Here is a 27,691-nt window from a genome sequence, read left to right on the forward strand (position 1 = left end):
AATATTAAAATATGTATGTTTTTCTATCCTAAATATTTTATATTATAATTTTTATATATTATAATTCTGGGTTCACTCAGAAATTGGGCATAAGTTCTTCCTTTTCTGCAGAACTTTGGGGTTTTTTTTTTCTGGCCTTAGGCTTGCTAAAAATCTGGGGTTGAAGAAGCTACTTGTGGAATCGGATAAACTCGAAGCTGTCAGAATGATCTCTGAGAATAATGCTATTTGTTTGAATAGCCAAAATTTAATCAAAGGGATTAAAATAATTTGTTCTTCCTTTGATTCCATTAGCTTCTGCCATATTTATAGGGAGCCAAATCGGGTGGCGGACCGTCTTGCGGCTGAGGGTCATGTGAGGATGTTGGGCCTCTCAACTTTCTTTGCTCCTCCTAGTTTCCTTTCGTCTCTTCTTTTGGATGACATGGTGGGGTCATCTTTCCTAGGCTGATATCAGGTTAGGATGTTTTGTTTGTATTGTTTTGTCTTTTCTTTCCTTTCCTACTAAAAAAAATTGTATTTATATAATAATTTATTTAATAAAAAATAAATAAATATAAAAAATACAAATCTGATTAATTCCGATTAATCAGTAAAGGTTCTGTCCATCCGACTAGCGCTTAATGTCTTTTAATAAAAAAAAGTTAAGAATCTTTTAAACGCAACGTTTTGATGCGTTCGCTGCATTGTCGTAGTTTCTTCTTTCCACCAATCGATCCTGGAGGCCCAAAACATTGTAGTGGAAAAAACAAAAAAGAAAAAAGAAAAATTCGCAACGAGATCTTCCTGAAGTCTTCATCTTCCCTGGTTCGTCACTCTCTAGGCAAATGCTTCAGATCTCTCTTCTCTTCTCTCCACTCCTAACTTCTTTTCTGCATATCTGAAAACCTAACACATTCAACTCCTGCAAAAATCAAACTAAATTATCAGAGTAATTCGAAAAAGGGAAGAAAGATGTATATGGCATATGGCTGGCCTCAGGTGATCCCGCTCGAGGCTGGACTTTGTCCTTCTTCTCAGAAGATTATATATCTCAAAGTTATTAACCGCCTCTTGCTTGTTGTCTCCCCTTCTCATATTGAGCTCTGGAGCTCCTCTCAGGTTTTTCTTTTTCCTATTCTCTATATTACCTTGCATTTTCATGGATTTGTATGTTTCCGTCGAGATTAGGGATTTTCTTTTGATTATGGTATTCTGCAGCACAAGATGAGGTTGGGCAAGTACAAGAGGGATGCCGAGTCGATGGAGACAGAAGGCGAAAATTTACGGGCCGTGTGGAGTCCTGATGCCAAATTGGTTGCTATACTTGTAAGTAATTTCAATTGATTTGATTTTCCACTTGTGATTTTATGCAATTATCTTCATTTTAGGATGATATCATGTGTTTACATTTCTCAGTTCCTTTGAATGTACTCATGCATTTTGTACATTTCGTTAATTTGGAGGTGCCTCTGCATTTGTTGTCGGCTTTGAGTGTGTCGACGAGTCAATGCAGGAAACATGCTGACCTTACTACTGGCATGATTGAAGTTCGGTCTATGCGCCACTAGATAAATCTTGTTTAGTATTTTACCATCGGACTATTTTATTATTTGGCCTTCATATCATATTTCCTTTCTTTTCAATGATTAAGTACAACTATCAGAGAAAAATATCAAGAATTTCTACGATGATGCCAATGTGGTCTCTCACTAAGTTTCTAGAGCTGATTTTCCATTTTCTGCATTTGGTCTGAAACTATGTTTTAATGCAATAACATCGTTACTTATGTTTTTTACCGTTGGTCTTTTTCTTTACTGTTTGCAGACCACATCTTTCTTTCTTCACATATTCAAAGTCCAATTTACCGAAAGAAGAATTCAGATCAGAGAGAAGCAACCATCTGACTTGTTTCTTGCTAATATATCTCTTGTTCTAAGGGAGCAGGTTCCTTTTTCAGAGAAAGACTTGACAGTGTAAGTGCTATTCTATTACTTTTTTGATTAATGGGGCATTATTGTTGACCTCATACTGACTTCTTGACATTGATTTAAGTTTCATTCTGCACTGGGTCTTTTGTATATGTATACTGAACTGTATATGGGTTTTCTGAGACAGATGCTGACGATCTTGTATGCATTTTTGGGTGCTTTAGTTTTTGTAATCTCTTATCCTCTTTCTGATTTTGGTATCCTTTTGTTGTATAATTTACCAGGAGCAACATTGTGAGTGATAACAAACATATGCTGCTTGGACTTTCCAATGGATCCTTATACAATATCTCTTGGAAAGGCGAGGTAGTTGATTATTGTTGTTTTCCCCTCTTCGTTTAGATATTGCTGTCACAACTCAATAACATCGTCTACTAATGATTTCCATCTATTTTGTACTTTTCTTTTCCTCTATAGTTTTATGGAGCTTTTGAACTTGATCCCTATCAACACGAGAATAATGAAGTCGCTGTGTCACCACACTCTTTAATTAATGGCCTTGCTTCCGGAAGTGCTTCAGAAGGTCTTGTATCCAATCATAGTATCACCTTGAAGTCTGCAGTTACACAGCTGGAGTTTTGCTATCCAATGAGGTTGCTATTTGTTTTATACTCTGATGGACAACTGTTATCATGCTCTGTAACCAAGAAAGGTTTAAAGCAACCTGAATTCATTAAAGTTGAAAAGAAGTTGGGTTCAGGTGATGCTGTATGTGCTTCGGTAGCTTCGGATCAACAAATCCTTGCAGTAGGCACTAGAAGAGGGGTTGTTGAGTTATACGACTTGGCAGAATCTGCATCTCTCATTCGTACAGTGTCTTTGTATGATTGGGGGTAAGTTTTGCAGAATATCAGAATATTATTCATGTTGTGGGATATTTCGATGTCTTTTAGTTTTATTTCTTTGGAATTGTTTATCAGACTTTCACCATTTTCCGGAACCACAGAACACTTAATCCCAGATTCGAAAAACGAAAATGTTTCTTAAACATGCATTGATTCATCCAAGTTTTTTTGTTAACCTCTTTTTTTTTGTCCTTTTTCTCTTAGTTAGATGATTATCTCTTTCTAGTTTCTGACATGCTTCAATGTACTTGGTCTTTATTTATGAAGTTTTGACAAGTTGTCACTCTTGTTCGCTTAATTTTGCAGATATTCAGTTGATGCCACTGGTCCTGTCAGTTGTATTGCATGGACACCTGATAATTCTGCTTTCGCTGTTGGGTGGAAGTTAAGAGGACTTGCTGTTTGGTCTCTTTCTGGCTGTCGTTTGATGTCAACGATCCGCCAAATTGGTTTAAGTTCAGCATCTTCTCCAAAAGTTAAGCCAAATCAAGATTGTAAATACGAGCCATTGATGGGTGGCACTTCATTGATGCAGTGGGATGAATATGGATATAAGCTTTATGCAATTGAAGAAGGATCTTTGGAGAGAATCCTTGCATTTTCTTTTGGGAAATGCTGTCTTAGTAGAGGAGTTTCAGGCATGACTTATGTCCGTCAGGTGATATATGGTGAAGATCGGCTGCTTGTTGTACAGTCTGAAGATACCGATGAACTTAAAATTTTACATCTAAATCTTCCGGTATGTATTCAAATGCTAAGTTTAATTACTAACCGCTCTTATTTATTATCTTAGCAATTTTAGCAGACTGATATTATCTTTTGTGGCACAGGTTTCTTATCTCGCTCAAAATTGGCCTGTTCAACATGTGGCCGCTAGCAAAGATGGAATGTACCTAGCAGTTGCTGGTCTTCATGGGCTGATTTTATATGATATGCGTTTCAAAAAGTGGCGAGTCTTTGGAGATATTACTCAGGAACAAAGGATTCAGTGCAAAGGTTTGTTATGGCTGGGGAAGATTGTTGTTGTCTGCAACTATGTTGAATCTTCTAACATGTGAGTTATTGTCATATCCATTTACACTTTTTACTTAGTTATTCTTAAGCAATTCGAGCACCTTTTAAATCGAAAAGCGGTTCGATTGACCATATCAGTCAATGTATTTAAGCCCGTTTGGCCAAAAATCACGTATTTAGGTTTCAGCAGATAGGCTTTATGGTCTGAAATGAATTAGAATTTTGTACTTCAAGATATAACAACTGAAGAATTGCCTCCTGGTATAACGGGAGATGCATGTTAGAGAATTTTTTTTAAAGGAACAAATTTCAGGATTTTAAGGTACTTTGGACAGTCAGTTATTGTTAATTTTATTTTAGGGTTTGTATTATTGTAATAACTAATAATAAATCCATGCTATAAAAAGTGAATAAACTCAGTAGCTATAAATTGTTATCCGCAGGTGCATTCATGCCTTTATACCTTTGAAATCAAATGATCATTTTTTATTACGGGAATCAGAAAATAAATAAATTTTAGATGCATTTATGCACGCATTTATCTTTGGGGGTATTTGGTTAAGTTATTTTGCACCTGGAATCGGAATGGGAATGGTTGATATTCTCATCTTTGGGGATATTTGTTTAAGTTATTTTGCACCTGGAATCGGAATGGGAATGGTTGATATTCTCATTCTTGTTGTTTGGTTGAACCAAAAATAATATGGAATTGCGGTTATTATTGTTATTATTTTGGATTGAAGTCCAAATATGATTTTTATGAGTTGTGATATTTCGAAAGATAAAATGGTTTTGTCCATCTAGGATTGCCCGGTTAGGAATTGTATTTGTAAGACCATATCTAATGGCGGTATGGCCAGAGTGCACGGCTGGTAGTCCTAACTGTTAGGCAAGGAACGAGATATAAATGAGATATCTCGATATTGTTATGATTGATGTTATGATCTACACGAGTGGAATTCGAGGATGGATACACATACACAAATTTTATTTTATGAACTTAAGTTTTGAGAATATTTTATCAGGTTTTGATGACTATCTTATAAACTTAAGTATACCCAAAAGTATGGGAATCATCGATTCCCACCTCCTAGCTCATCAATCATAATTGATTCCCTCGTAATTCATTAAGCATTACAATATTAATTTACTATAAAAAAATCATCCCACTTTTTAACAAGATAACTTTTAAAAAATAAGCATTTAAAAAACAAAAAGATACATTAGTATGTATATAAATTAAGAAAATATCAGCAAATAAAAAAAATTATGCAAATTATATTGTTAAAGTATATTAGATTATTCCTGATTAAACCTAATGAATACAAAATAGTGATTCCAATTCTGATTTCTTGTCATTCCCATTCAGATTCCAATTCCAGTTTCATAATTTAAACCAAACTCCCCTACGTGGTATTTGGAGTTCTGAATAGGAATTAGTTGAAACAATATATAGACTAAAAATGAAAAAGTTATTCATATGATATGGTTCTTTAGAAAATGCTTCTTGTCTAAGTCCCAAAATATTCAGGATTAGGAAGTCAGAAATTAGTAGTCTGCCATAGGTCACCAAGTTTGTCAATCATAGAGTAATGCTCATAAATTTTAATCCAATACTGAGAAGTAGCTAGAAGTCACATAGTATGCACCTAGCCCTACCTATTCTCCTCAGTCGCTCCTGTTAAATTATGTGGTTGGGACTTGAAAATTGAGGGTTCTGGTTGCTGGAGTATTTTTCTTATGCAGAAGGGGTTCGTAATTTGAGGCTTGTGTATGATTTGGAACTTTTGCATATTCCCTCTTCTGGGCTGTAGTTGCTTATCTGAAAATATTGGGTTAATGTAGGTATGAATTGCTCTTTTACCCACGATATCATCTTGACCAGAGTTCCTTACTTTGTCGGAAGCCATTACTTGCTCAGCCAATGGTGATGGATGTATATCAAGATCATATACTTGTGACTTATCGCCCATTTGATGTCCACATATTCCATGTGAGATTATTTGGTGAATTGACACCTCATAGCAATCCAAACCTGCAGGTAAAATGAAGGTTTTCCATCTACCCTTTTTTTTTCGTAAGAATTTATTGTAGCTCCTGAATTACTCCTAAATGTGAGTGCTTTATAGATACTTTATTCTCTATACATTTTTAAGTGATAAAATGACAAACAGCTTTCTACAGTACGGGAACTCTCAATCATGACAGCAAAGAGTCATCCTGCTGCAATGCGTTTTATCCCTGACCAGATTCCAAGAGAACGTGGCTTAAAGGATCATATTTCACAATCTTCAGATTTACTAGCCAGAGAACCTGCGAGGTATATGTCTATGCAATACTAGTACTTCCTTTTGCATACCATGCATCTCTGACTGGCTGCATGCTTTGGTAGATGCTTGATACTAAGAACAAATGGGGAACTTTCTCTTTTGGATTTGGATGATGGACGTGAGAGGGAGCTCACTGACTCTGTTGAATTATTTTGGGTTACTTGTGGTCAATCAGAGGAGAAGACTAACTTAATTGAGGAAGTTTCTTGGTTAGATTATGGCCATCGAGGGATGCAGGTAACCAATGTTGAGCTCTGTGGTGTAGTCTGTTCTTTTGTTACTTACTAGACAAAGTTAGATAATTTCATTTGCCCCTAGTGTTGTCACCGACACTGTTACCTGTCTGATGAGGTTCTTGTTGGAAGCTTCTTTTTACAGGTTTGGTATCCATCTCCAGGGGTTGATTCTTTCAAGCAGGAGGATTTTTTGCAGGTATGTTGTAATTTGGTCTCTTTATACAGTAGGTGTTTAGACTTTAGATCGAACTCGAACGTTTGCTTATCAATATAATAATGTATTTTGTCTACTCATAAAATTAAGTTCATTTGAAAAAAGGAGTCTGTCTGCATTTTTATGAGCTGTTTGGTAGGTGTTTTTAACTTTTTAATTAACTTGTGTTCCTTTCCTTTTTCTTCCCCCATCCAATTCTGGCTTGACTTTTGTGCTAGCAATGTGATACTATTCTTTTGTTAATGAAGAAGTTGTAATGTTTTCTTATCGTTTGGCTTTTCTGTTGTTGCTACTTTTTCTATGGCACTACCTTGAATTTATCGACTGAGATCAACTTAATTGTTTTCAAAATTGTTTTGGTCTTAAAAACTATAGAACAAATTTTCCTTTGAACGGTTTTTTGCAACAAATTCTAGAATGTTGTTTTCCAGATAGTGCTTTTGACCTCAATATGTAACATGCAGCAGGTATATTTATTTAGCTCTGTTTTGTACATTATCTATGCAGAATATCTGATCGTTTTGAGAAGAAGATTTTTTTGACTTTTCTTATTCTGGTCTTGTTATTTGATCGTTGTATCGTGGCTCTGCTCCCTAACTCAGAATTGTTACTTTAGTTGGATCCAGAACTGGAATTTGATCGTGAAGTGTATCCTCTGGGACTTCTTCCAAATGCTGGTGTTGTTGTTGGTGTCTCGCAGAGGATGTTATTTTCAGCATGCACTGAATTTCCATGTTTTGAGCCATCTCCTCAAGCTCAAACTATATTGCATTGCCTTCTCAGGCACCTTATTCAGGTATCCTTTTGTACTTGTGTTTGTCACTGGCCGTTCAGATGTGACTTGTGTATTGTTGGCGTCATTATGGGGTTAGCAGTGGCGAAGCCAAGATTTAGAAGTAAGGGGGGCAAAATATTAGAACTTATATATAAAAAAATACAAGGGGAAATTTAAATATTATGATAATTAAATATCTAAATACATTAAAAAGTATTAATAAACATTCTTGAATAAACCTTATATATGAAAATACAAACAAATTTGTGAAAGGAAGCAAGAATGTAACTAATGAACATATAGGACTCAGACTCTTCTTCCTTGAATGCAAACTACCTGATCTGCAAAATATAGATGAATTGGGTTTAGTTTTTTTTTTCCCCCTCTTTTATGTACCACTTATGGTTAATATTTTTTTTTTTTTTGAAGCTAATGCATATTGCAGTGCACTGATATATCTTGAAAAATGGACTGGGAAAGGAAAGAAATATGGTCTTACTAAATTCATAATTAGGGCCCTTGTGATTATGTGTACATGAAAAGCAAATGCTCTGCTAGCAAAAATGACCTTTTAGCATCTGACAATGAGATGAGCCTTTGATCTCCCTCCACAGATGGTTGAATTTCTCTATGTTATTCAAGCAAATCTTAATCTAATTTTTATATTCATCAATATTAGATTTTAAGAAGCATACTATTTTAAGGTCTTGCTCTCTTTGTAACTAGCCCAAATTTTTAATAACTAGAGAAAAAATAAACTGGTGAAGAAATATGGCAGTCCCATAAGGTCATTCAACACCCATCAATTACAAATAGCGATCCAAATTTAATAGAACCCAACAGAACAATAGTAGGGGTTACAAAATGAAAATCGCAAAATTAAGTTGAAGAAGGGGTAAAGACTTGGAATCAAAATGCAGACAATATGCAAAATGTGAAATCAAACCAGAGACAATAGATTAGACGAGAAGAGGAGATGATTTCGGAAGCAAGGTGGCATGATTGATGAGGAAGAGCTGATGATTTTGGGGGAAGATTTGGAGTGTTACTATTTTAGGGTTAGAGAGATCATAAAACGTAAAAAAGAAGAATAATATGGTAAGAAACAAGGGGTGCAATTTTTCCTAATTAAATTTAATAATAATATATTTTTTTCAAAAAATTAAGGGGCGCAATTGCCCCCGTCCCTTACATGTGGCGTCGCCACTGGGGCTAGCAATTATTTGATTCTTGGGGTTGAACTTTTGATTCTTCTCAGTTGATCATAAAATGTTTGGAGATTCGCAGAACTGGAAAAATAAAAAATAATGCATTTTCAGTTGAACACACTTTTGCTAAACTAAAATCAGATCAATACCTTCTTGCAACTTCAACCGAATTGCTTCTGGATAAGTATGAGTATGCTAATGTAATCAAAAGGAACTGTTGAAAATTTATTCCTAAAGAGCTGCTTCTTCGATCTTCAAAATGAGCTTCAAGCATACATACAAGTTTTTCTTCTTTGCATTCTGTTTGATATGAATCATTGTGATTGTGAAGATTGCCGAAGGATAATGTTATAGACCGCCCATACTCATGACTTATTACTTGAAAAAAAGTTGTCATCTCCCCCTTCCCCCCCTAAAAATCTAAGACCATAAAGCAAATTTAACATTCCCTTCCATGGGATCTGCAACAGTGAAGAGCAAACAGTTTTCTGGTTGGTGGCGGTGTAGATTTTTTTTTTCAACTCCTGATAGATTATTTTGCTAATTCTGCTTCTGTGCCTATGTTGCCAGAGGGACAAAAGGGAGGAGGCTCTAAAGTTGGCACAGCTATCAGCTGAAAAGCCGCATTTTTCCCATTGTCTAGAGTGGCTTCTTTTTACGGTATTTGATGCAGAAATTTCCAGGTATATAATTCATAAGCTTAATCATACCTTGCATTATATAAGAACGTCTATATGCTTAAAGTCATGCAAACATTATTGTGATAATGTTATATTCATATACAGTTTTGTGTATTTGCTATGAGCCATAATCTGATGCCTCAAATCTTGTCCTGGGATAAGTTGCTGAAAATTAATAGTTTTAAGTTATTGAAGTTCTGACTTCCATTTTTGCTACATTATTAAGCTAAATTCTTTATTCACTTCATGAAGTATCTGAATACTAACTGCAGACAAAGTGCAAACAAGAACCAAAAGTCGGTCCCTAAACATGCCGAAAACTGCTCTTTATTGGAGAAGACCTGCGATTTGATTAGAAATTTTCCAGAATATCTGGATGTGGTTGTGAGTGTGGCGAGAAAAACTGATGGTCGACACTGGGCAGATTTATTCTCAGCTGCTGGAAGATCAGCAGAGTAAGTTTTTGCGCTTTGAGATTAGAAGGGAAAAAATATTTGATTTTTGTCTATTCTTTTCAGGCTATTTCAAAATAGTTAGATAGAAACTTGGGGAACAAGGACAAATGCATGCAGTTAGATGTCAAATAGTGTTTTGTAGGATTTGATGCCTGAAACTCTCTTTACTCTTCAAAGTTATGATGGTTATTGCATGTATCTACTAATCATTATTATTCTTGGTTCTGCATTGAAGGTTGTTTGAGGAATGCTTCCAACGGAGATGGTATCGCACTGCAGCATGCTATATACTTGTACGAGCTATGAGTTTCTCAGTTTAAATTTAGTACATTAAGATATTGGTTGGTCAATATATTTTTGTTTGGTATCTCTCAGATTGCAGCGCCCCGTTTTTATGGATTTTTTTTTTTTTTTTGTATTTACTGAGCACTAAAGTTGTTCCTAAATATAATTATTGCAGGTAATAGCCAAACTTGAAGGACCTGCTGTCAGTCAATACTGTGCTTTACGTTTATTACAGGTAGACAATACCTTAGGTGACTGGTGTAGTGTTATTCTTCCATCATGGTTTTCTATACAATACAACACTGACTATAATTGACATCCATATGTTGCAGGCAACACTTGATGAATCTTTATATGAGCTTGCTGGGGAGCTGGTAATACAAGGCATCACTTCACTTCTTTAACAAATCACATTTGGATCTAGCATGACCTGGTTATATTTTTCTTATGCTTCTCTACTGTTAGGTGCGATTCTTATTGAGATCTGGGAAAGAATATGAGCAATCATCAAATGATTCTGGACTTTCTCCAAGATTCTTGGGTTATTTTCTCTTTCGTTCTAGTCACAGGAAGACATCATTGGATAAGAGGTTTCTATGCTGTTCTTATAATTCTTTGCATCTCTCAGATCTTCTAACTCTGGAATTGGGAATGATATCAACAAGATGCTTTTTTCTTTGTAGCAGCACCTCATTCAAGGAGCAAAGTGCTCATGTTACTTCTGTGAAGAACATATTAGAAAGCCATGCTAGCTATTTGATGTCAGGGAAAGAACTTTCCAAGCTTGTTGCCTTTGTCAAAGGCACTCAGTTTGACTTAGTGGTAAGGAAACTTGTGGTTTTCTGTAGGGTTGTATATTTTGCTATGCAGTAGATTGAGATTTGTGGATATGTTACAGGAATATCTACAACGTGAAAGATATGGTTCAGCTCGCTTGGAGAACTTTGCATCAGGGCTGGAACTAATTGGACAGAAGGCATGAGTTTCATTCAATATTCTCTAGTGCTTAACGCTTTTTGCTCGTAGTTTCTGGAATGGTGCATGCTCAATGCTTCTCTTTCTCTCATATTTTCGAGAGAGAGAAGCAAGTGGCATGCCAATTTTCAAATGCGAGGATCCCACTTTTCCAGATGTTGATCAAATACAAAGGGGTTTCTCGTGTGCAAAGCACTCCCTCCCTTGCGTGTGTTGGGGGAAGGTGGCACCTTTAGTATTCATCCTAGTCCTTGCTTTTTTTTGGCTAAGTGGATATCTCCATGGCTCAAACCTCTGACCTTTAGTCACCAAAGGAGCAACTTTAACGTTGTGCCTAGACTTGCCCTTGTATTCATCAAATTTCAAAATCTTTATTCAGTATATGGTGAAACATCATTGTTTTGTTAGGAGACCAGACTGAGAAGTTGAGAGTTCAATTGGTGGTAGTATTCAGCTGAGCTGGTGTTAGTGTACTTAGTACCTCTACTGGGTAGGCCTGTACTTGATTCAACAATCATTGCTAAAAAGTTAGATGCTTGAAGCTCAATTCAATCAATTGAGCTTTATGCCATAGGCTTGAATTTATCTCGATAATATCTTTTAGAGTTCAGATATATTCTAGATACCTGCGTTTTCCTTAACTCCAATAAGAAATTAAATAATTTTAAATTTAGACTTTAACAAGTTCGAGTCAGTTTGAGAGTTCATTTGGTGGTAGTATTCAGCTGAGCTGGTGTTAGTGTACTTAGTACCTCTGCTGGGTAGGCATGTACTTGATTCAAGTCAACAATCATTGCTAAAATGTTAGATGCTTGAAGCTCAATGCAAGGAATAAAGTCTTGTTGTTGTGTCTGTTTACTAAATTATGAGGCATGTAAAAAATTTGTGTTCGATAATGATCTCATTAGTTTATTCCCCATTCATGGAAGAAATCTTCAATTATGAAGAAAATGCTGTTCAGCCTTACGAACCAATTCTCTTGTGATCATTTCGTCTGATAGGAACTGCGTTTTGTGTTTCCAGCTCCAAATGGGTACATTGCAGAGTCGGCTAGATGCAGAGTTTCTGTTGGCTCATATGTGTTCCGTCAAGTTCAAGGAGTGGATTGTTGTCCTGGCCACTCTGCTGAGAAGGTCCGAGGTATGATTGTCTTAACTCAAAACCCGAGTCTGCCAATTTGATATTGAGTTTTCATGATTTTAGAAACTTTGGCATATAATGTTTCTATCTCTAGGGTAATTTCTCCGGTCCTGTTATATATTGAGTGTTTCTAATTGCGTAGTCTTTCAATTATTTTATGTTTCTAACATCATTTCCTGGGTAGTGTGTTAAAAACTGCTGCACTGAAAGCAATGGCATATGCTAGGAAAGAGCATGGTTTTGCTTGTTTTTAGGTCTTTTGCGGATGATTGTTAATTATAGTTGGATCGAGGCACTGACAATGACTTAATTGTCTATGCACATAGCATGCCTTATCTGTGTGCGTGCATGTATATATACATATATATCATAATAGCTGTTGTCTGATCATCCTATGTTACACAAAAACTGAAACGGAAACCTGGAAACAATACAACAACAACAACAACAAAGCCTTAGTCCCGAAATGATTCGGGGTCGGCTAACATGAACCATTATATAAAACCGTGAAATCAAGTCGTGTCAGCGACACAAATTCGCTTCCTCCACTCCGTCCTATTCACTACCATATTTTCCTCAATTCCCAGTAAACTCATATCACTCTCGATCACCCTCCTCCAAGTTTGCTTAGGTCTTCCCCTACCCCTCACCACTACATCCCTTTGCCACTCTTCGGTCCTCCTAACCGGCGCATCAAGCGCTCTACGTCTCACATGGCCAAACCACCTTAGTCGGTTTTCTCTCATTTTATTCTCAATAGATGTAACCCCTACTTTTGTCCTAATTATTTCATTACTCACCCGATCCTTTCTCGTATGACCACACATCCATCTCAACATACGCATCTCCGCCACCGACATCTTATGGATGTGACAGTGTTTCACTGCCCAACACTCCGTACCATATAACAATGCTGGTCTGATTGCCGTACGGTAGAATTTTCCCTTCAATCTATTAGGCATGCTGGGGTCACATAGGAAACCCGTAGCACTCTTCCACTTCCACCAACCAGATTTAATCCTATGAGCAACATCTCCATCTACTTCTCCATCCGTTTGGATAATAGATCCTAAATACCGGAAGCAATCCGAGGCCTGAACAACTCTCCCATCTAGGGTGATTGTCCCTGCCTCCCTACTTCTATGGCCGCTAAACTTACACTCCAAATATTCTGTCTTACTTCGGCTCAACTTAAAGCCTATAGATTCTAGAGTTTGTCTCCATAGTTCCAACTTTCTCTCCACTCCTTTCGTCTCATCAACCAACACAATATCATCTGCAAACAACATGCACCATGGTATACCATCTTGAAGTGAACTTGTTAGTTCATCCATAACGATGGCAAAAAGAAATGGGCTTAGTGCGGAACCTTGATGCACTCCAATCGTAATAGGGAACTCTTCAGTCTTCCCAATACTAGTACGTACACTCGTGCATGCTCCCTCATACATGTCCTTTATGATGTCAATATATTTCCGCGAAATGCCTTTCCTTATCAAGGCCCACCAAAGTACTTCCCTTGGTACCTTATCATATGCTTTCTCCAAGTCAATGAAAACCATATGCAAGTCTTTCTTCTTATTTCGATAGTGCTCCATTAATTGTCTCATTAGATGGATGGCTTCCATAGTTGATCTTCCCGGCATAAAGCCAAACTGGTTTTCCGAGATCTTCACCGTCCTCCTTAGCCTTTGTTCGATCACTCGCTCCCAAAGTTTCATATGACTCATTAATTTGATTCCTCGGTAGTTGGCACAATCTTGGACATCGCCTTTGTTCTTATACAAAGGGATTAAGATACTTTTCCTCCATTCTGATGGCATCTTATTGTTTCTCCAAATTTTGTTGAAGACCGCCGTCAACCATTCGATTCCTCTCTCTCCCAAACATCTCCAAATCTCAATAGGGATGCCATCAGGTCCTACTGCTTTCTTCAACCTCATCTTATTTAATGCCATTTTGACTTCACCCTTTTGAATTCTCCGCAGGCATTCATGATTTATCATATCGTGAGGGATACTTATATCTCCAACATCTTGTCTGCGATCTCCATTAAATAAGTCATCAAAATAGGACCTCCATCGTTCCTTGATATCCTTATCTCCAACTAGAACATTCTGGTCCACATCCTTCACACATTTAACTTTTCCGAGATCTCGCGTCTTCCTATCTCGCATCCGAGCAATTCTATATATGTCTCTTTCCCCTTCTTTCGTATCCAATCTTGTATACAGATCCCGATTCACCTTTGCTCTAGCATCTCGTATGACCTTCTTTACTTCCCTTTTAGCCTCTTTGTATTTTTCGTAGTTCTCGTCACTCCTACATTTCCCCAATATTTTATAGGATTCTCGCTTACTCTTTACTGCTTGTCGTACTTCTTCTGTCCACCAAGATGTGTCCTTACCCGGTGGCACGCTACCTTTAGATTCCCCTAGAACTTCCTTCGCTACTTCCCTTATATTATGCTCCATCTTAGTCCATATCGAATCTATATCTAAATCCATATTACAAGTCCAAATATCTTTTTTGGTCATCTCATCCACAAATTTTTGTTGATTCTCCCCTTGCAATTTCCACCACTTAATCTTAGTCTCCACTTGTGGTGTTCGTTTTCTTATACATTTCCTACTTCGAAAATCAAGCACCACTACTCTATGTTGGGTTGTCGTACTCTCACCAAGGATCACCTTACAATCAGTATAACTCTTTCTCCAAGCACTCCTTACTAAGAAGAAGTCAATTTGGCTCGCATTACCGCCACTCTGATAAGTCACTAAGTGGGATGTTCTCTTCATAAACCATGTGTTCATGATACTCAAGTCATAGGCTGATGCGAATTCCAAAATATCATTTCCTGCTTCATTCTTATCTCCAAAACCATACCCTCCATGAACACTCTCAAACCCATCTCGCCTAGAACCCACATGTCCCTTGAGATCACCCCCCAGTACCATCTTTTCATCCCTAGGAACCTGTTGCACCACTTCCTCTAAGTCTTCCCAAAAAGCTTGCCTTATAGAGACATCTAATCCTATTTGTGGCGGATATGCACTGATGACATTCACAACCTCATCCCCTATCACTAGCTTAACACTCATAATTCTATCGTTCTTCCTAGACACCGCTACTACATCATCAATATACTCCCGATCAATAAGAATACCTACTCCATTTCTACCCTTATCCTTTCCTGAGTACCAAAGCTTATAACCCCAAGGAGCTATCTCTCTTGCCTTGAGTACCAAAGCTTATAACCCCAAGGAGCTATCTCTCTAGCCTTGGCTCCAACCCACTTGGGAAACCTGAAAACAATATTTGTAAAAAAAATATAGGATATGGAAACGTGAGGAAAACATATAACTAATAAAAATATATAGATGTCTTTAAATTTTTTAATTATAAGAATGTGCATCTAATTTTTTATATTATACCTTAAAAAAATTACATATAACACATAATAGAGGGGAAAAAAAGATTTTATTTATTTATTTGAAGCTTGTACAGAATGATCTAATGATATTAGGGATTTACTGAACATGTGATTAACACTGTTTTACTTTCGAAAATACATTACATCCTAGGAAACAGGTTTCCATTTTTTTTTTCTTTTTGAATTACGGAAATGTGACTCAAAACGTTTCTGAGAAGTTCCCCACCTTAAAATCAAAGTTGCCGTGCAACATAGGTGTAATCCAATTGATTTCTTTTTTTCTTACATAATCTGCCCTTTGCTCCCATCTACCACATGCATAGAATATTGACTTTCGAATTGCATCAAACAACTGGGTGAAGAAAATAAGTTTCTAGTATCACTAATTGCTGTGACTTGCTGTCCTACACGAAAAGTATAGGATGTAAGGCATTTGAATAGACTACTTTTCTTTAAATAATCTGCAGGTTCTTTTTGATCTTTTCCGGCATGACATGCGGTTGTGGAAGGCATATTACATTACTCTTCAGGTAAGCGCACAACACAAGCATTCTGCCGAGCAATCACAGTATTGTGGCATTGTTCTTATGCAAATCTCACTGTTCTTATTCGTATGATCTGCAGTCGCACCCTGCTTTTGTTGAATATCAAGATCTACTTGAAGCCTTGGAAGAGAGGCTTGCATCTCTCTCAGATTTGGAGGAGTGAGGGGGCATTTTGGCGACAGAAATCAATGCAATTCTTCCCCGACTTAGATATCTTATGCTATAATGCATGGGAAATGCATCCCAGAAGCATCATGTTCTGGTGTATAAGCACTTGTTGCTCAACCGTGCATATGAGCGATGCAGAAAGCTGTCGGGGTAGGTATAGAAAAGGCAATTGTGTAGATAAGGTATTGAACCTCTAGGACAGTTTTATTCACCTGTTCTATAATTCTTTTTTCTTTTTCCTTATTATCATTTCTATAGTTTTTACCTGTGTATAACCTTTTTTTTTTTTTTTTTTTCCTTTTTGTTGTATGAATATAAATAAAGCAAACGAAATATGTTCCGTTTAGACAGAAGTCCGGTTGAAGCAAATGAGTTTCAGACCATATGCATTTTGTAGATCCATTGAAGTTCAAATGTGAAGAAGTTTAACGTAGGGTTAATACACAATTTCATACTTCAACTTGTTAAGTTTTGCCTGTTGGCACCCGAACTTTTGTTTGAGTATATTACACACCTGAACAGGGGATTGGATCTCGGTTGAAAGGTAAGAAACTGAGAACCAATATGCCCAAGGAAGTAAAAGAAACAAGGATTAGAGAAAAGAAAAGCTTCCATCAGGTCCACAAAAGCGGCCTTTAATAGGAAACATTCATCAATTAATTGGTATTCCTCACCAGAAAATTAGAGACGTATCATTTTCTGTGAAGTAGGAATATTCATTTGTCCACAAGTACAAGTGCCCGTTTGGTTTTTGTAGGGTCAATTTACCTCTAAAGTTTATGTATTTATATCAGTCCAAAATCTCAGGTGTTCATTTCAGAAATTGACATGGAAAAAAATCATCAACCATATATTGAGATTCATTCATCACTTTTTGACTAATTCATAAAAAAGGCAAATTGCAAACTAAATTTATACTTAATCAAACTGATATTTCAGGTCAAGTATAGCGATGAATGAAATTCTTTACCCTATGAATATATACTTAATATAAATATATACTTTAACTGCAAATAATAAACCTATACATATATATATGCTCTCTTGACACCTAAAGCTAATTAATTAAGAGAAATTATAAGAAATAATCACCAGCTAAAACTGATGGATTCAAAGTGCAGATTATCAGCTAATCCAGACGAACATATAGTTGCAACCTCATGTCTCATCTCCTTAGGTCCACATACAAGAACTCCCACACTTGTTCCTTTACACCCAAACAACATTCCTACACATAATTAAACAAAATTCGTCACAGTAATGCACAACAAAAACTCATAATTATGAAATTTATAGCTTAACCAAAAAAAAGGAGAACCAAACAGACACTTACTCTTTAAATCGGGTCTTCGACCGTAGTGCACATTAGCAGGCTCAACAAAAGACTGAAGAGGGAGACTTTCTAATTCTTTCTCACTGTTATTCAACCCTTCAACATTGTTCTGAAACAGTTTTGCTTCCCTTGTTGTTTCTTATTCCAGAAAACAGCTGCACTTGCTGTCATTACTATGGATACACACATAAGTAACATATCCAGACAAGTTTTCACAGAGTAGGAGAAAATTGTTTCTGTGTTGTGATCGATAGGGTAAATGTAATAGCGATTAATAAGGGCAATGGTTATAAGGAAAATCAAGAAAGAGGATGAAATTATAGCTCCAAGCCAGAGCCAGCTTTTGGGGCCTAAAACGGGTGAAATTGGTGCATCTGTTTTGTGGGGATTGAACCATATGGTTCGTATGAGGTTGGAGTTATCAAGTGTTGGTTCTTTGTGATCTCTTGTAACAAAAGCTTCGATCTTTAGGTTAAGGTCATTTGATTGGAAACCAGATGTTGGATGTAATAATTGTAACATTGTAAGGTCTGAAGAGTTCTTGAATGAGCAGATTAAGATGAGTTGAGGAGTTTTGAGTCTTTGTATTTTGGAAACATGGATGAGTTCTCTAATTACTGATATGAATGGTGTAATCCCACTTCCTCCACTCACCATTACAAGAGTTTCATGCCTGTGTGTACATTTCAAAATTATAAGCATAATAAGTTTGATAGTTTCGTAAGTAATTTTTAGTTTAAACCATCTGTTATCTTAGTTTAGGCCGACAATCAAAACTGATCCAAATTCAAGTTAGAAAGATCCTTCTTGAGAGATTAAATTCTTTCCTAAAGTATTTTAATCACAGTTACATTCTTTTTTTAATTCAAATCCTAAACTCAAAATTACATATATGATGTACAATCTTTAATTTTACACACAAAAGTGTACAACGGGTAATTGTGATCCGTCAATGCAACGTGAACGCGCCACGTCAGCAATTTGACTTCCTTAAGAATCAAAATTTGACCGGTTAACATGAAATCAACGTGCCATGTCAATAATTTGACCTCCATAAAAGTCAAAGTTGCTGATGAAACACGTTGACCGGTCATAATTACCGGTTATATACTCTAGTGGAAGGTCACTAAAAATTTGTACACAAAATACAAAATTAAAGATTGTATAACAAAATATGAAAAATCACACAAGTTATACATGATGTAATAATGCAAATTACCTTAGAAAGTGAGCTGAGGCGGGTCCATAAGGTCCTTCAACCGAGACTTGAAGATGATCAATTGAAGAAGAAGAAGGAGATGAAAGCATTTGGTAAAGCTTATTGGACCAACTTCCTTCACTTTTAATGACAACACTCAAAATCTCAGGTTCCAAGTTGCTACTTGAAGATATAGTGAAAGGATGCCATTGCAACTTTGAAATGCTTGGGACATTCATAAACAAAATGCTTGTTGGAGTATAACTCAAACCTACATTTAATATGTAAATTGTAAACATTAAAATCATATGTTATGTTGCACGGAAACGGAAACGAGAAATGAACTGAAACGGATACCGGAAAACATAGATCATATCATATGTAATTAACTCTTGAAATTACCAGGGGTTTTGGAGAAGTTGAGTTCCAAAGTTTGACAAGGCAAAATGCGAGCTGAAACTAAACGAATATTGGATCTTGATTGTAAGAATCTCAGGTAACGATCAATGATGAAGAGGTAAAAACCAGGGAGCATTAAGATGGTGGAGAAACCGATTGAAATATGGAGTAGAAAGAAAAGCATGAAGAGAATGTAGAGATGGTGTGTGTAAAAGAAGAGCTCGAACATTTTCTGTCTAATGCCAGGAAAAGTTGTAGCCCATAGCCCCAATCCAGCTAACAAAGATATCTCTCCTGCCACATTTGATATTCTAGCTTTACTCCATTTTAGCACCTGCTTTTTTCACCTTTTAATTATTAAACTGCTATATATATATATAAAGTTAATTATATGCAGATGCGATGTGGTTTCGCGGATTTGCATATGAGTATGTATGCTATTTTTTTTGCAAAGCAATCTTATTCCACAGGGTTGCTTTGCAAAAAAAACGATATGCACCCATTTGCAAATCGGTAAAACACAAAACATCTATATGTAATTAATTCAAAAAATATATTTATCAAATTATTTTTCATTTCATTTCATATTAATAACAGATTAATAAGTTAAATCTTGGATAAATATTTATTTTGATTACATTTTTACCTAACAGACAATTTAATTCTTGTATTTTTAATAATATGTTACACAATCCTTAAGTGCAATTCAACAATTTAATTGATATTTTTATTAGGAGTAAATTATAATTTTAGTACCTAAATTTTAATGTATCTACATTTTCATATCTAAAATTTATTTTTATATTTAAAAATTATTACTTTAAATATTAAATATATATATATTTTTTTCAAATTTGTCTCCGATATCTCTTTCTCTCTCCTATTTCTCATATCTAATTTTAATAAATATAATTCTAATATTTTAAATATATTTTTAAATAAAAATATAGTATTCTTACTTTAATAAATTTTTTTTAATTACTATCAACATTAATAAATAGTATAGCTGCTCCTGTTGAGAGTTCTCCTCCTATTGAGAGAGTTTTTATAGTCTTCGTCATTTCCTCCTTAGAGATCTCTGCTCCGCCGCTTGCATCTGCGCCGCTCTGTTCCTCTACGGATCTTTCGTTCGTCTCTCTTGAAATCGTCTGGTTTCAGTTCTCCCCTTTGTCGAAACACCATGGAAGAACAATTGCAGAATCTGTCGATTGTGGAAGATGGGTTCGAATTTTCAGATCTTGCTGGGAACTCGGAATCACCGGATTACAAACTTTGTATAGTGGGTTCGCTGGTCACGGACAGGAATTTCAACTTTCAGATTTTTAAACATCGTATGGCATCAGGAGGCCAGGTAAGGGTCTTGCGATAACTGAGCTCGGAGGTAAACTTATGCTCTTCCGTTTCTTCCATCCTCATGAACTGAAATGGGTTATGGACAATAGCCCGTGGAATTTTGATAATAATTTACCGATGCTGCATACCCTGGAAGAAGGCGAATTACCCTCTGAAGCTCCTATGACCCATGCCAATTTCTGGGTTCAAATTTACGGGCTTGCACCAGGATTATTCTCCGAAACTATAGCAAAGGCATTGGGCAATTTCATTGGAACAATTGTGTCGGTTGATCCGAAGAATTCTTAGACTCATGCGCAAAGTTTTTTGAGAATACGGGTCTACATTGATATCAGAAAGCCACTATAGAGGGAGAAGAAGGTTAGGAAGACGGGAGGAGAATGGTTGCTCTGTACGTTCTACGAAAAACTGCCTACTTTCTACTTTATCTGCGGTCTTGTCAGACATTTAGACAAGACACTGTGATATTTATTTTGAGAGCAAAGAGGAAGAGGTAGTCCGGTTATGGAATGTTTCTCTCAGAGCCTCAACTCGCAAACCAAATCTCCTAGGAGGTGAAAGGTGGCTTAGAGAAGAGATTGGCTCAGGCACTTTCCCTGCATCAAGCGTCCAAAGTGGAAGTGGAGATACCACAAAAGAGGCTCGACCTGTGTTAGCTCCTAGACAAAAATTACAACATCTTGCTCGTAACTTCGAAACTAGCATTTTTGAAGCAGGGCAGGCTGCGAATGGGTTGAAGGAAAATGTTCAGCCTAATGTCGGGATGGAATTCACCGAAGAAAGAAAGAGAAGACGTGGAGAAACGATGACGACTAGCCTCAAGATATCAGAGAGGGTATCTCAGAATATGGAAGTAGATATTGCTCCCCCATTATCAGGTGGAGATAAAAAATGCTACATCACAAGATAAGAATCAAATTGATCCTCAACATCAGAACAAATTAGAAGTAGCAAAAACAAATACGGCGGACCAAGGGGTTTGCTCTACAGTATGATTATCCTAAGCTGGAGCTGTCAAGGCCTGGGCAACGCCAAGGCAGTTCCTATTCTTTATGAGCTGGTTCGTGCTCATAGGCCCGATGTGGTTTTTCTTTACGAGACTTTGGTTTGTTAGGCGAGAATTGAATTTATTTATAGTAAAATCGGATTTGCAGGTTGTCATGCGGTTGATTGCATTGGCAAAAGTGGTGGTTTATGTGTATTCTGGAGGAAAGCGAATGAGTGCTCTCTTCTAGCTTTTTTTATTAATCATATTGATATGGTGGTGCATGATACAGATAAAGGGGACTGGAGACTCACATGATTTTATGGGTGTCCGGAGAGAGCTAGACGAAAGGTTTCTTTGAATATTCTAAGAAATCTTGCTGCCGCCTCTCCCCTCCCTTGGGTCATTCTAGGTGACTTCAGTGACTTGTTGAATCACGGGGATAAAAAAGGCCTTGTTGAACATCCGGAGTGGTGTTATCGCGGGTTTAGAGAAACTCTACAGATTTGTGGTTTACATGATTTGCTGTTATTGGGATATCTGTACACCAGGATTCGTCATAGAGGCAAACCGAATGAAGTTCAAGAGAAGTTAGACAGATGCCTGGGTTCAGAAGAGTGGTAATTGATTTTTCCGAATAGCAGCTGTACTAACATGTTAGCTCAAATGTCTGACCATTCACCAATTATTTTGAAAACTGATGCTTCGTTCCCCAAAATATTACTCGCAATTTCAGATTTGAGCAGAAATGGACCCGTGAAACAGATTTGTGCAGCGTAGTTACTGACGCCTAGCGTGAGAGTAATATTGACAGCTTAGACAGGAGGTTGAGTCGGGTAACTAGGATGCTGGGCAGATGAAGATATATGGACTTTATTCATATCATTACCAGGCTCCAATCTCGCATGTCACAGCTGAGATAGAGCTCTTTGGAAGCAGACGCTACTCTGTACGAATCAACAAGATTGGAACTGATAAAGCTTCTACTTTAACAGGAGGATTATTGGCGACAGAGATAAAAAATCCTATGGCTCCAGGAGGGGGATACGAATACTAAGCTTCATCACGCCTATGCAAATGGGCGCAGGAAACACAACAGAATCGGCCGTCTTCGGAATGAAGCAGGAGACTGGGTAACTGATGCAGTGGGTCTTGGTTAGATTGCGCAGGGATATTTCACAAACATTTTCTCTGAGAGTAACAGTGAATGGGAGACTGTGGTGGACAAAGTCAGCCCGAGGGTGTCAGTTCAGGATAACGAACTTCTTCTGAAACCTTTTCCCAAGGCCAAATTTAAAGCTGCACTATTTGAAATGAATCCGGACAAGGCTGCAGGTCCAGATGGCTTCAACCCCGGGTTCTACCAACACTTCTGGGATCTGCTGGGTGATGACATATTTGTAGCTGGTACGACCTAGATTGAACAAGATAATTTTCCACCTGGCCTTAATAATACTATTCTTACCTTGATTCCGAAATGTGAGAACCCCTCTAAAATGTCAAAACTTAGACCTATTGCCCTGTGTAATGTGTTGTTTAAGATTATCTCTAAGGTTATTGCCAATAGGTTGAACTTAGTACTCCCTTCAATTACATCTACAAATCAGTCTGCTTTTATTAAAGGCCGGTCCATCCATGACAATGTGTTAATTGCTTTTGAACTAATCCATAGTCGCAATTGCAATGTAAATAAGAAGAAGGGGAATATGGTCTTAAAAATTGATATGAGCAAGGCCTATGATAAGGTTGATTGGAACTATCTGAGGGAGATTTTGTTAAAATTGGGCTTTAACAGTAAATGGGTCAGTTTGGTAATGCTTTGTCTATCTTCTATTGAATATACGATTCGAGTTAATGGTCAACTTGTGGGCCCAGTGGTAATTAAATATGGATTAAGACAGGGAGACCTGCTCTCGCCATATCTATTTTTGATCTGTATGGAGGGTTTAACCATTTTGCTAGCAGAAGCGGAAAGTCGAGGGATGTTGCATGGATGCCAGGTCACTAGGGGCGCACCATCTGTCTCTCACCTTCTATTTGCTAATGATGCTTTCCTTTTCTGTCAGGCTAATATTGCAGAAGCAAGAGTAGTAAGGGAGTTACTGGGGAAATATGAGAAAGCATCTGGCCAAGCGATTAATTTAGGCAAATCAGGCATTATGTTCATCAGAAATGTGGCAACGGAATTGGCACAAGGAATTAGTAGTATTCTGGAAGTTTTTAATCCACTCACCAATGGCAAATACCTTGGTATGCCTTGGTTGGCAAATAAAAAATGGCCATCTTTTCACATTTCAGAGACAGACTTTGGCAAAAACTTCAGCGCTGGAGAGGGAAAGGAATGTCCAAAGCCGAAAAAGCTACACTTATCAGAGTTACTGGGCAGGCTATTCCCACCTATTTTATGAGTGTATTCTTACTGCATGTGTCTACTGCTGATGAATTACAGAAGATGTTAAATTCTTTTTGGTGGGGAAATAAAAAATCAGGTGAAAGGGGCTTGAATTGGATGTCCTGGGATAAACTCTTTGCTCCTAAATTAGGCAGAGGACTTAGCTTCAGGAATTTCACGGCCTTCAATCTGGCTATGTTGGGAAAACAAGGGCGATGGCTCATCACCGAACCCACTTCGTTTGTCAGTAAAATTTACAAAGCTAAATACTACCCTAAAGGGGATTTTTTGCGTGCCTCATTGGGGCACTCACCTAGTTTTATCTGGCGAAGTATATGGAGTTCTCAACTTATTATCAGATAAAGGGTCAGATGGAAAATTGGAGATGGAAAATCGGTTAATGTTTGGAAAGACAGATGGCTTAGGGATGAGGTAAACAAGTTTATTCAAACTCCTATGATTGATGGACTTGAACATTTAAAAGTATATGATTTACTTATTCCTAATATGTTAGAATGGGATTTCGAACTTCCGGATGAAGTCTTCCATAAGAGCGATAGTAGAGAGATCAACAAACTCCCTACTAGGTTGTCGGGAAATAATGATAAGACTATATGGCAGGCTCAACCAACGGGTTTCTATTCAGTAAAGAGCGCATAAGTGGCTGTGAATATGGAGGAAGTTGATCGGTACCTTATGGAAGGAAATTGGAAGAGATTATAGCATGCTGAAATCCCTCACAAGGTTCGCTACTTTAATTGGTAGCTAGCACAAAACAGTTTACCAGTCCGATGAATTTGTAGAGGCGTGGGATTTAATTAAGTGTTAACTGTGTGCTGTGCAATGGTCGCTGAGAGGATGAATGACACTGCTTTATTGAGTGTGATACGTTGTTCGTTTATGGCATAAGGTAAATCTTTTGTCTGTTGTGCAGGAACAAGCCCGTCGAGCTGATAGTATAGGAGACTGGTTTCACAAAGTCGGGGTAGTGCTGAACGAGAATGACGGTAATGCATTTATGATGTATAATTGGAGTTTATGGAAAGTCAGGAATGACCGACTCTGGAATGCGGAGGTCACGTCTTTGGAGGATATAGCGTTCAGAGGTCAGGTGACGTTAGGGGACTGGTCTCGCACGAAGCTGCTGAAGAAGGAAGCTGCAGCAAGTCCGATCCGTAACAACCTCGTTAATAGTTGCGTCCAGTGGCATTTACCGCCTGCTGCAATTCTTTCATGATGTACTGATGCAACGTATACTGATGGGGATGAGCATGCCGGAATTGGAGCGGTAATACGTGATGCACACAAGAATTTCTTGACGGGAAGATCAGAGAAGATTCTGAATTTTTTAACAGTGAAGGAATGCGAGGCAGAGGCTCTGCTACGAGCAATGGAATGGATACGCACACAGAACATTAACAACATGATCTTCGAGTTTGATGCCAAGTTGGTGATTGATGCCATTCAGTCCCCAACAATAGATATCTCAGAATTTGGGGACATAATCGGAAAGTGCAAGGAGATTTTGATCGCCAATGACTCTTACTCGGTCAAATGGATTCGACGACAAGCTAATGGCGCAGTCCATGCATTTGCTAAGGCTGCATGGTTAAATTCTTATCCACTATTTTTTAATTCTTTACCGAGTTTTGTTACACCAAGTATGTTACATTATCGCACGTTTCGGGTTCATTAATATTATTCATTGATTTTTTTTATTCAAAAAAGATTACTATCGATATTAATGTGAATGTTTTACCTGACATTAATATTAAAATCTAACAAAAATTCTACCACCAGTCTTTCTAGTTGTTTTCTACATTATATTATATGCTCCATCTGTTCCACAAATTGACTATTCCACATTAAGAGGAGTAATACTTATTGGAAAGAAGAGCAAAACAATAGAAAGGTCAATTTTGACTCACATAACATAGGCCCTACCGTGTAGATTCCCTCACTAGATAAATCTTAATCCACAACTTGGACTATCATCAGTCACATGGTGTAATTTGTCTTTATGGATTGATTGTTCATGTTTTTCTTTTTCCAAACAAATTATAGTCAATTACTAAACTAAACCTACATTTTTCTAAATATTGGACCAACTTCACTCCTTTTCTCCTTTTTATTCCATACTACCTTCCAAAATATAATAATAATCTTTTTTCTTAAATTTCCTTATTAACAAATTTTACTTATTTTAACTACAAATAAAAGACACTTGTTAAGAAAATTATTAAATTATCTTTTTTTTTTGAGAGGGTGATTTTTTTAAAGTTAATTATAGTATTATTATATTTATTTTAGTGTAATCAATACGTATTTTTCTACCAAAAAAATACGTATTTTTTATTTTATTGTAATCAATATTGATATATATGAACAAAAATGTATTAAATGCTGTCTTCATGAAAGACTATTTTTAAATACCTGAGAAATCTGATTGGTAATAGCCCAATAGACGATGTAACCAAATCCATGAGCAGTAAAGAAAACCATAGCCAAATGTCCTAACCATATATGATACTTTATGCTACCCTCCGAGCTCAACCCAAATAACTTCAGCACCGATGACCCCCGAGTCACCGGAAAAAACAGAAATGCCAGACATAAGTTCCCCGTCAGGCTTACTAGAAAAGAAACACTCTTCAATTTAGCTTCCCATCTGCACAATCCAAATCAAATAATTAATGACTCTCTAATCCAATTAATTAATATAATAAAACAAACAAACAATTTATCTTTTCTTACACTTTCTCCCCTCTTTCAGGTGTGATAGTAGAGAAACTGTTGCGTATATAAATCGTTAATGTCCAAGTTAATAGCGCAATAAACATGATTAAGAACGCTAATTCTATCCCTGAAACTATCCCCAGAGGCCCTTTCACAAGCATCGGTTTCCCCAATTTGGCCTTTCTGCCATTTTTTGTGATAACCGGTGTGTTTCCGAGATGAAGATAAAGACAGCCGACGACAGCAATAAAGAGAAGGGGGAAGAAGACAATCAAGAAAGGCATACCTGAATGAAAGAAGAAATTAAAACTTAATTAAAGAAGAAATTTAATTAGAAACAGTAGATGTTTCAAATTCAAATTCAGATTCAGATTCAGATTCAAACCTTGATTTCCGAAATAAGAAGAATGAAGATGGTGAGACAGAGAAGGATACCAAGTGTTCCAGAAAGTGTTAGTGGGGATTACAATCTGAACCATGAAATAACCGAGTAATACTGTAATTGAAAGTAGCAGTAAAGCTACTCGAAGGATATGAGAAGAAGAAGAAGATGAAGAAGAGGATATTTTCACCATCTCTGAATCTGAATCCATTTTCAGAGATGAAATGGAGGCGTTACGGTTTTACTTAAATAGGTGAAGAAAGCGGGTACATATGTGGGTTTTTGGTTCCATTACGTACAAATTTGGCTGATTCACATTCAAAATGCTGCTGTCCAGATTCACATTCAAACACACTTACGTGTATTGCTCACAGATTTACTTTGGAATATTTGATTTCACTGTTTATTGTAAATTTTACTTTATGCTATGCTATTAAACTAGATTTTTTCCATATATTTTTCAAAATTATCTTAATATATCATCTTCGTGTACTACTGGCACGGATATTATCCCTCAGCCGGTTGTAAGTCTATTGGCTAATGATTTAATTGGATCTATAATACTCATTTTTTCTTTCAAAAAAGAAAAATAAACACAACACAGTGTAATTTTTGTAAGAATAACGCTTTCAAAAATCAA

General features: G+C 36.8%; 1 protein-coding gene and 1 pseudogene across 2 annotated transcripts; one reads left to right on the forward strand and one right to left on the reverse strand.

The window, feature by feature from the left end:
- Nucleotides 1-713: 713 nt before the first annotated feature.
- Nucleotides 714-16,656, forward strand: LOC136217033 (uncharacterized). Of its 2 annotated transcripts, none has more exons than XM_066003604.1 (23): nt 714-1,101; nt 1,201-1,308; nt 1,807-1,955; nt 2,195-2,276; nt 2,388-2,803; nt 3,122-3,554; nt 3,646-3,869; nt 5,675-5,870; nt 6,004-6,149; nt 6,222-6,396; nt 6,538-6,591; nt 7,226-7,405; nt 9,163-9,275; nt 9,545-9,727; nt 9,963-10,020; nt 10,188-10,247; nt 10,345-10,386; nt 10,478-10,602; nt 10,696-10,834; nt 10,911-10,988; nt 12,011-12,127; nt 16,028-16,090; nt 16,185-16,656. In XM_066003604.1, exons 1-23 carry the CDS (start codon nt 955-957, stop codon nt 16,266-16,268), a joined length of 3,372 nt encoding a protein of 1,123 aa, XP_065859676.1. In that variant the 5' UTR covers nt 714-954; the 3' UTR covers nt 16,269-16,656. The 2 variants fall into 2 exon arrangements, with proteins under 2 accessions (XP_065859676.1, XP_065859677.1); XM_066003605.1 differs by having other exon boundaries at nt 715-1,101; nt 10,699-10,834.
- Nucleotides 16,297-27,340, reverse strand: LOC136217034 (ferric reduction oxidase 2-like; annotated as a pseudogene).
- Nucleotides 27,341-27,691: the final 351 nt, after the last annotated feature.

The sequence above is a fragment of the Euphorbia lathyris genome, chromosome 2 (assembly GCF_963576675.1).
Source record: "Euphorbia lathyris chromosome 2, ddEupLath1.1, whole genome shotgun sequence".
In the NCBI taxonomy this organism is placed as follows: domain Eukaryota; kingdom Viridiplantae; phylum Streptophyta; class Magnoliopsida; order Malpighiales; family Euphorbiaceae; genus Euphorbia; species Euphorbia lathyris.

Bases quoted from the DNA above. Each gene is read 5' to 3' on its own strand.
- LOC136217033 (XM_066003604.1), top strand. From the start codon at position 955: ATGTATATGGCATATGGCTGGCCTCAGGTGATCCCGCTCGAGGCTGGA. The intron at 1,956-2,194 runs GTAAGTGCTATT...ATAATTTACCAG, and splicing joins TCAGAGAAAGACTTGACAGT to GAGCAACATTGTGAGTGATA. The intron at 5,871-6,003 runs GTAAAATGAAGG...AATGACAAACAG, and splicing joins ATAGCAATCCAAACCTGCAG to CTTTCTACAGTACGGGAACT.